The sequence below is a fragment of the Rhagoletis zephyria genome, unplaced genomic scaffold, assembly GCF_001687245.7.
Source record: "Rhagoletis zephyria isolate East Lansing unplaced genomic scaffold, Rhagoletis_zephyria_1.1 Rzeph_scaffold_01242, whole genome shotgun sequence".
Lineage (NCBI taxonomy): Eukaryota > Metazoa > Arthropoda > Insecta > Diptera > Tephritidae > Rhagoletis > Rhagoletis zephyria.
Window position 1 is genome coordinate 115,841 of NW_016158326.1, and position 9,765 is coordinate 125,605.

Here is a 9,765-nt window from a genome sequence, read left to right on the forward strand (position 1 = left end):
AGTTAGAAGAAATCTTAAGCGTATGCTACTACGCAGGGTCAAAAATTGCGCTAAAACAATGAGAGTGAAAGAATTACTTTGGGCGAATTCTCTTGAACACGATAAACTGTTGAAACGAAAACTTATCAAAAAGCTTAAGGCTTTATTAAATTTTGAATACAATACAAGTTATTTTTAAGCAAAAACCAAAACCGACTTCAATTCTCATATAAAATATATATATATATTTTGAATTATATATATATATATATATATATATATATATTTTATATGAAATTTTAAGTAAAACTAAAAAAATATTTTTGAAATGTATATCAATTATTAATAAAAAAAAATCAAGTAGTTAGTATTCACATTGAAAAAGCATGGAAAAGTAAAATAAAATTATAAATTCACATATCACACACTCTTCTCAAAAGAGGCACAACTCAAATATCAGATCCGCATATATCGTCGCCTCAGAAAACGGATGACGAATGTGCAAACTCACGATTTTGGGATTTTGATGCAGATTTACTAAGTTGGACATGCTCTTTCGATTTCTGCAATCCATTTTTTTATATCTCCATTAGTTTTTGAGATATTTCGTGCGCATTTTGTCGTATGTTACATAATATTAATGATTGGGTATGCCTTTTGTTGTATGTGCTGAAAATGCGTCACATACGACAAATTCCCATACAAACGTACCTTTTTTTTAATCATAAAACGTTTGTCGTATGTGGCACATACGACAAATTCCCATACAAATGTAATCTTTTTTTAATCATAAAACATTTGTCGTATGTATCGCAAAACTTTGAACTTACGACAATTGGATGGTCCGCTACTATAACGATACAATTAAAATTGAAAATTAAACTAAGTAACTAATTTTAAAATTTTAAATTTTTAAATTTTAGCTTGCACTGAGTCTCCAATGAAATGAAAGAGATAAAAATGTACAAAAGACTGAATTTAAGTATTGTTTTTTGTTTTTATATAAAGAAAACGTATGTTCGTAACATATTTACAGCATAAGAGATGTACAGATTTTTTTTATTAAATACATGATTATGTTTTTGTTATGTTTTTTCTAATAAGTAATCATTATTTAATAAATATGTCTGTTTTTTTCATCAAATTATACCATCGTCGTTGAAATAGATACTTTACTATTGTCGTATGTTCTGTGGACAAAACAAAGTGGTGAGTAAACGCTACTTACGACAAATGTATACGGAATGAAAAGTAAATTTTCTCATTAACGTTAAGAGATATTAAATGTAAAAATATGGGAAATCAAAACTAATAACACCAACTACGTCTCCTTCAAAAGTTACAAAAATCTACCGTACAGTTTCGGATTAATTCGACCTTAAACTTCAAAGTCAATTTTCTCAAAACCGTGTTTTGTAACATTCGACATCCGTTTTCTGAGACGACGATATGTACATATAACTGCTTGTGGATCGTACAGATTCAACGCAATTAATCAGGGCTAGCTATCACTGAATCCATCGTAGCGATTTTTCATGAAATCTATGAAAATGCTATCACTGAATTCGAATAGCTAAGAACGTAGCATATACTTTGAATGCAAATGTTCGCAGAAATTCGGTTTCAATGATTGCATTTTCTTGAGATTTCACGAAAAGCGGACTACGGTGGATTGTGATGGCCTTCGGGGCCAACAAAAACATTAATTACAGTAGTTTCCTTGTTATGTCGATTGCAAGTAGTTTTTTTTATGGCATTGCCTAAAATTTCGACGCGAATAAAATATTTACATTAATTGGAGATAAATCCAATCTCGATTTATTAAAAAAAAAAGCGGCTTAAATTTTGTTTGGGTTGTACCTTTTTTGAAGAGGGAGTTCCATATGAGAAGGATAACGTTTTTTGACCAATTTTTACATTGGTTATAAAAGAGTTATGTATGTATTTAAACGATGTTTGGTTTAAGTTTAGGAAATTTAATTTTAGCAAACTGTTACCAATTTGTAATACATTTTTAGTTTTTATTTATTTGCTTAATTGTTTTTTTTTTACTTCTGCTGTCATAAATTTGCCGATTAAGCTTAAACCAGATTTCCGCTGAGTATTGAAATGGCAAAAAAATTTATGAGCCGAGTATTAAAAAATCCATTTCATTAAATACCTAGTGGAAATACGGCCTTATTGATTTTTAAAGAGTTTTAGCGAAGATTAATTGACTACCAAAATTTTAACTGGCTATTGGCACTTCATGCTACAGTTTAGTTAGAGGCTTGAAAAGAGTGTGCATATTCCTTTAAACAATTTACAAAAGCAACAAATTGGGTAGAATAAAAACCAACATAAAATGTGTGGTGATTTCTGAAACTGAAACTGAAAAAAAAACCAAAACCCATAGTCGAAGATTTTTTTTTAGACATTTTGATAGTTTAGTCAAAGTTCCGAGACTTTCCGACACTTTCCTAGCTTCAAGTAATAAAAACCTTCAGAAGTTTTTGGAGGCGTTTGCAGCATACAATTCTTGGAGACTTATCACTGTGTCAAAAAATAAATAAAAAATAAAAAGAAATAATTTACTTTACATAAGAATAACAAAAAAGAAAAACCAGTACACTTTCATAACTTCGTTTTACAAAAATTGCACAATGCGCATTTTATTATTTGGCTACATACATATTTATAAACAAAAAGTTTTATAGAAAAATTAAAAAATGTGCGAGAGAATATAGGCAAAATGCAGTTACTTAACAAAAATAAGAGCAATAAAATATACTACAAGGCATAACTCCAAGATTTTTGTCAAAGCAGCAGAATTTTTTAGTCTACGTACACTCTGGAAGCGGTGCCGTTTCGGGGCGAACCGAAACTTCCATATTATTGCTGTAACTATATGGGTATTTCCAATCTGGAGTTACGTGACAATTGTATGAAAAAATGTTTAAAAAAGTCAAAACTTGAAAAAGGTTGTCCTAGCTTTGCATAACAATTAAATGACCCCTTATTCGGTAAAATTGTTACAACCGTTGGTAATGGTGATTTAAAGAGGAACACATAAAGATAACCAACCGTTCAGCTATGGGAAAACTAAAAATGCAGACCGATAGTACTTTTAACGCTCATTTCAACTACATATATATATATATATATATTATTTGGCGCAATTGAAAAGTAAAGAAGATGGTAAGAGGTAAATTTTTTTTTCGAATATTAATATTTTCTAAAAAAAGTAATGATGTCAAAATAATGACAAATTATCTATCTTCAAGTTGATATATAAAATGTGTAAGCTGGTTTATATACTTGAGCCAAAAATATTAAAAAACAAATAAAGTGTTATAATTTTTTCATAAAATAACATTTTTTAGAAAAAAAGTGGGCAATCAATGCTTAAGAAATATATATTATTTAGAAAGTTCTTACCTTTAATTTGATATACATATTTTATTATGATCTGCTTTTGAGGTACGTAGTTTAGAAAATATTAATATTTTAAAATATCACAACTTGTTTTTAACCTCTCATATATTATTTACTTTTCAATTGCGCCAAATAATAAAAGTACTATCGATCTGCATTTTTAGTTTTTCCACAGCTGAACGGTTAGTTATCTTGATGTATGCCTTTAAAGTAAAGAAGTGTACGACTTTGACTTAGGTTGAAAAATAGCAAAACTCTGCGAATTGGGCAAGACTATTTGTATAAAAGTTTTTGTAGTAATATCAGGCGTGACGTTACGTTACTAAAATTACCGTTGAAAAAGTTTTGTTAATATTGTTCTTGAACGAGTTCCATTTTTTTTTTTTTCTTTTGAAATCTATGTCTTTCTATGTTTCAAGTAACTTGCCAAATGTGAAACAAATTAGAGCATAAATACGGGTTTTCAAAATATCTCGACCCTGGCGCCACCTAACGAGACCATTTTTGCCAAACATCTTTCTGCTTACATAACCCGTATATATTATAAAAAGCAGCTAAATCGGCCTATGAATAGATTTTTTTTTCCGCTGGAAACGCTCATACATGCTCCGGCGTTATGGAGCGTTAGTTTTTGGCTTGTCTCTTTTATTTTTCCAGCAGCGTAACGCTGCTGTGAACAGGAAGAAAACATAATTTCATGCAAATTTATTTTTCGATATATCGCTCAACGTACATTCCACTAATATTTTGACCACTTTTCGATGAAGTGAAGTTTTGTGGTATCTTGGCAGCGAAAAGCTTCGCTCCGCCCCGCTCCGTGCGAACACCTGTAGTTTCGCTCGAAACAGCACGCGCTCCATGCACTTGAAAGAGTGTGTGTGAAAATGTGTGTGTATGTTATGTAAAAATTTTATATATTTTTTGTTTACTTTTATATTTTTAATTTAATGATTTAATATTTTTTACAAGCAAAGTACGTAGTAGGTTTAATTGAGCTCATTGCGTATATGCAGTTTTTTATAATCTAATAGCGTTTTCTTTTCTGTCGAAAAATGTTACCTTCTTATTACCTTCTTCGCACAAATACTAAGGAGAGGCAATAAAAAAGGCTACAAGTACATATATACATAATATATTTTTAATTTTTGCCTGCGCTTAACTAATTTTAGTCATCATTGTGGGAACGAACACAGGTTGGTTTTCACGGATGGTACTCCGTGAGAAAAAATTCTACCTAAGCAGCATGAAGTTTTAAACCAATTTTCGCGCATTTCACCCACCCACCCTCTATGAAAATGTAAAAACAAAAAAAAACATACATTGTGAAAATAAAAAAACTATTTCATACCAAATTTAACTGAATATTTTGAGTTTTATTTTTTGTTTTTTTATTTTTATTTTTTAATAACTTCAAGTTCAACAATTGCTTGTAAATTAATTAACTATTACAGCTGAGCCCTCCCACACAAAAACGGTTGCGTTGCAATAGCATTTCCAAAATTTTATGTACTGCACATGTATGTATGTATATAGTAATGCATGTAAAAGCATAAACAGACGGCAGCGTTGATCCGGATCAACTCGGGATTTAACTGCAGTTGATCCGGATTAAGTCCGAGTTAATCCGGTTCAACGCTGCCGTCTGTTTAAGCTTTAAGACGGCAATCAAAGCATTAAAATTAAAACAAATATAGGCAGTTGCCGCTTAATTCTAATTATTACACAATTAATTCTTTGCTTAAAATTTCTGCTTGCTCTAGTGTTTTTTCTCTTTCTTCCTCAATTGTTTTAAAAATATATATGCATGTATGTATGTATATATATGGTTTTAATATTTAAATGTAAGTATGTTTATATAAGGTATACATATGCGTTTTTTTAATAACAATAAAATATTTTTTTGAGGATTTTGTTTTTTTTTCACTGCACTTTCCAATTCACATTTTTTAACATTCCTACCCTCGCATGCAATACAAAATTCCTAACTCTAAAGTGATTTTGCAACCAGCACGTATTTAAAACCGTTGGCAACTTCCGGTTGCGATTGCTACAACCGAAAAATCATATTTACAAAAACAAACTAGTACATACATATATTTGCATGGCTTACTTTTTTTCGACTCTCGCGGCGACTGCTTAATTCATACAATGGAAAGACATTTTCGCAATTAAAAACCACAAACTGACTTCATTCATTAGGAAGCTAGGCTCGCATGTGAATGTAAGACATAGAAAAAAGGCGATAATCACCAAGTCCCTAAATACGTCTTGGTTGCAAACTAATTCTCAGGACGTCTCCTTTGTGTCTTATGCCCTTTTTACATACAGCGGCGAAGCGAAGTTTCACTACAGCATGTGCACAAAAATCAATACCGCTCATGCTCATGTTCGCCATCGCCTTCATCATTCGAATTGGAATCAGAGCCATCATCATCATCGTCGTCGTCATCGTTCGAATCATCATCGTCATTAGAGTCGTCGTCGTCATCATCATTGGAATCCGACGAATCATCTGAATCTGTATCATTTTTATTGTTGTTGTTGCGTTGCTGATGTCTCGCTACATTCTTTTCATCAACTGGCAAATGCTGGGACTGGTGCTGCTGATTACCATGGAATTGTTCCTGTTGTAGCTGAGGTTGCTGTGTGCTATATTGGCCACCAGCAGGCGATTGGTGTGGCGACGACAAATATTGATGTTGCTGTTGTTGGTTGTGCTGTGTGTGTTGTTGTACATTACTGTACTGTGAGTGGTGCTTCTTCTTTCTATACACCACAGTTTCTTCATGTAGTGGCGTATATTGTTGCTGGTCCTGCTGCTGCTGATGTACATATTGATGACTTTGCTGTTGTTGCAGCGGCGGCTGCTGCTGCTGCGCATAGTGTTGCGCTTCTTGCTGATAATCGCCAGGCGGTGAATGATTACTTTCACCACCACTCACCATAGGCGAGACGCGTGCGTTATGCGCAGTCGCCGCGGTCAATACATTGCTCCTGCCATCGACTAGATGCGATGTCGCATCTGCGGCCAAATGCATTGCTGCCGTTGCCGATGCATGCTGCTGCTGTTCCTGCTCTTGTTGTCGTGGCTGTTGTTGTTGTACCGCAGCCGCAGCTGCTGCGGCTGCCGCCGCTGCCGCCATCGAAGTCAACGTCTTATCATAGTCGGTCACAAGCTGTTTAATGTGCGCCAATTTGGCATGCAAGTAATCGAAACGTTGCTTGTCGCGTTTCAGCTCTTCCTCGTTGTTGATGCGCTCATATTCGGCCACAATTTGCTGCTTAATGTGCTCATAGTCAGAGCAGCCTTGTGGCGCACGTTGCAATTGATCGGCAAGTACCTGGAAGTTGCGGCGCACATCTTCGATGCGCTCCAACAATTGGCGATACTCATCGTAATCCCGTTCAAATTCAGTCTTGTATTGGCGTCGCTGTTCGATGCTTGTAATAGCCGTATAATTGCTAAAGTCATAGCTTGGCGTTTCAGCAGCGGCGTCTGTGTCAACTGTATCATGTGTGATGGCGGAATGCTGCGGCGTTGTTGTCGGCATTTCCGTTGGACTTTCAAACTGCGTTGGCTGTTGTTGTTGTTGCGGCTGCTGATGAGAAGGATAATGGGGTGGTTGGTTGTTATGCCGTTGCACTGGAGAGTATGTGCTGGCGGAATGCGTCGTTTGTTGCGATTGGTAATGTGGTGCCTGGTGTTGCAGCGCATGCCGTTGTTGTTCCTGAACTGGTGAAGTGGGCGTGCGCATGCCACTGGTGCGTTGCTGCTGTCTACTACCGGTTGTCGCTGTTGGCACCGCCGCCGCCGCGGAGCGTGACGTTGCTTGTGCTCGATTGCTGCTGCTGCCGCTTCTCCCCGTTGGCACATAATCCTCACGCTCATTGACACCGCTGTGCGTGGCTGTGTGCATTTTCGGTGAGTATATGACACTAATATTTGACTTTTGTTGCAGCTGCGGCTGCTGTTGCAGGTAACTGGGCGACTGGTGACGGTAATTCCCACTTCCCCCGCGATTGTTGCTGCCGCTGCTCACATCGCGACCAGCCGACCTGCCGCTGCTAGTGCTACTGCTAGACTCTGGAACAAAATTGGCACCATATGGCAGCCCACTTTTTGGTGAGCTTGCTAAAGCCGCACGCTTCAGTCCATGTTTCATACTGCTACTTTTGCTGCCTTCGTTTTCTTGTACACTATAAATGTTGCTGCCGCTGTTATTGCTGTTTTTGGGCGAAATGTTCGTACCACTAGACGAACCGCTGCTACCTCCAGAGTGTCGATTTTCCTTCGGGTTGTTACCAGCTGACTTACCGCTGCCGCTGCTGTTTGATTTTCGCATTCCGCCACTTCCGCTGCTATGTGGCAGATAACTACTACCTTGCTGCTGCTCTATATTCAACATAAAGTCGTCCATATTGTTGAGCACGTTGTAGCTTAGATCAGAATTGCCAGAGTTCTCATCAGCATGCCCAGCATTACGGGAGCCTTGTGGAGAATAGGCTGACGCAGATGTGGCTTGTTTGCTGCGCTGCATCGGATAGCCAGTGTTTGCCCCACTGCTGCTGCTGCTGGCGCCCATTCCAGCATAGGCAGCACCCCGCGACCCATTACTCGGCGCACCGCCACTACTTGTGCTCCCCGCCGCATTAGCGGTGTTGGCAGCAGCTATTGCGTCCTTCTTAAAATGACTAATACGTTGCTTCTTCGGCTGAACTGCGCTCACGAATGGCTCATCGTACTCCAGACTAGTGCGTTTCAAACTATTGCCGCCGCTCAAGCTACTACCACCGCCCAGTGGTGGAGGACTGCCAGTATGTATTGACGTTGGACTTTGACCCGACGTTGAGCTGCCCGCGTCTGAACTGAGCGGCGGTGTTAGATTTTGCGGCTTCCGGCGTTTCAATTGCTGCAACTCCTGTTCCGTATAGTATGGCCAATTCTCGTTCACATCATTCCACATTTGACGACGTAAGTTGTAGGTGTTGTCGCGAGACAGCGTCGCAATGTCCTTGAGTATATTGCTAATCAGTGAACGCTCCCGATCACGCAGTCCTTCGTTTTGGAGACGTGAATATAATTCAGGCTTCTTGAATGGCCGCAAGGCAAGTAAATGTATTAGCCGTTCGCGTATTTTTCGACGCGATATATCAGGTAACTTGCCACCACCACTATTGGCATTTGAAGTACCACCACCTTTGGCGCCGCCACCGCCCGACTTCGAGCCGGCCCCACCACCCCGTGAGAAATTGCCACCATTGCCGCCAGCAGCATTATTGCTAAGTCTTGACTGCTTACCGCTGCCGCCGCTACTACCAGCTAATGTAGATGTGGCGGTCTCGGGTGGTGAATTGTGTTGTGCAGCGGACGCGTAGCCGTTAGCGATGCCGCCTGCCAGGGTGGAAGAGAGCGATGAAGCGGACGTTAGTGATGGCAGCGATGGGGAGACGTTGCTTTGAGAATAAATATTGCTTGTACCGCTGCTGCCATAACGGTTAATAGCGCTGCTGCTATTACCGCTACCACTGGCAACTGTGCCGGACCCACCCAACAACGTGGGGTTGGGCGAGCGTGAAGACGAGGAGCACGAGGAAAACGTTGTGCCGCCATGTTTGTTATTTAACGATGACGAATGTTGTGTGGCGGCTGGCGGCGAATTACTGTTCAGCGATGATACTAATTTACTACGACTAAGACTACTTAAATAATTACTACTGCTACTACTGTTGTTAGTGTTGCTGTTGCTATTTCCACTATGCCCCAAATGCTGATAGATGGCCGACGAAGGTACAGACTTCTTCACCTTGCGTCCAATGTCTGTTTGATTTGGTTTAATTTCACGTATACACTTGCTCTTCTCCGTCTCTTCGGCAATTGCCATTTTGGTACGGGTCGTGTCATAGATATCATCGTTGGCATGTATACGCATGCGATATGGTAATGAGCCGAGTACATCGAGACCTTCAGAGGTCTGTTGTATGCACTCAAGGGAGCCCTCAACATCATCGATAGTAAAACCAAATTTACGGCCTTCATTGCTATCCAATGTGGGAAAAAAGATGACACCGGAGTTGCCATTGACTTGAATTTTGGCACGTTGACCATTTGTGAAACGTTTGGTATTCTCATTGTGTTGATATTCCTCGATGGCGCGATATGCAGAATCGGTGAGTTTGACAAAGATATATTCCTTAGATTCATCGGTGTAACGGTTTTGTGACATGCCATAATTGCCGGACGTGAGTGCAGATGGGCATTTTGCAGTGGCGATCGAATGTGTCATAACGCAATACAAACAAACTGCGTGGAAGCTGGGTGGCGGTGGTGTGTTTGATTGTTAATTCAACAATAATACAATTGATGAAACTCAC

At 38.6% G+C, this 9,765-nt stretch overlaps 1 protein-coding gene across 1 annotated transcript in view; it reads right to left on the reverse strand.

Annotated features, from left to right (window-relative positions):
- Positions 1-5,315: 5,315 nt before the first annotated feature.
- Su(Tpl) (Suppressor of Triplolethal) overlaps positions 5,316-9,765 on the reverse strand; it is a 7,763-nt gene continuing 3,313 nt past the window's right edge. Inside the window, exon 2 of the mRNA XM_017616659.1 lies at positions 5,316-9,765. Coding sequence (XP_017472148.1) covers positions 5,760-9,677 — 3,918 coding nt within the window. The 5' untranslated portion in view covers positions 9,678-9,765 and the 3' untranslated portion in view covers positions 5,316-5,759.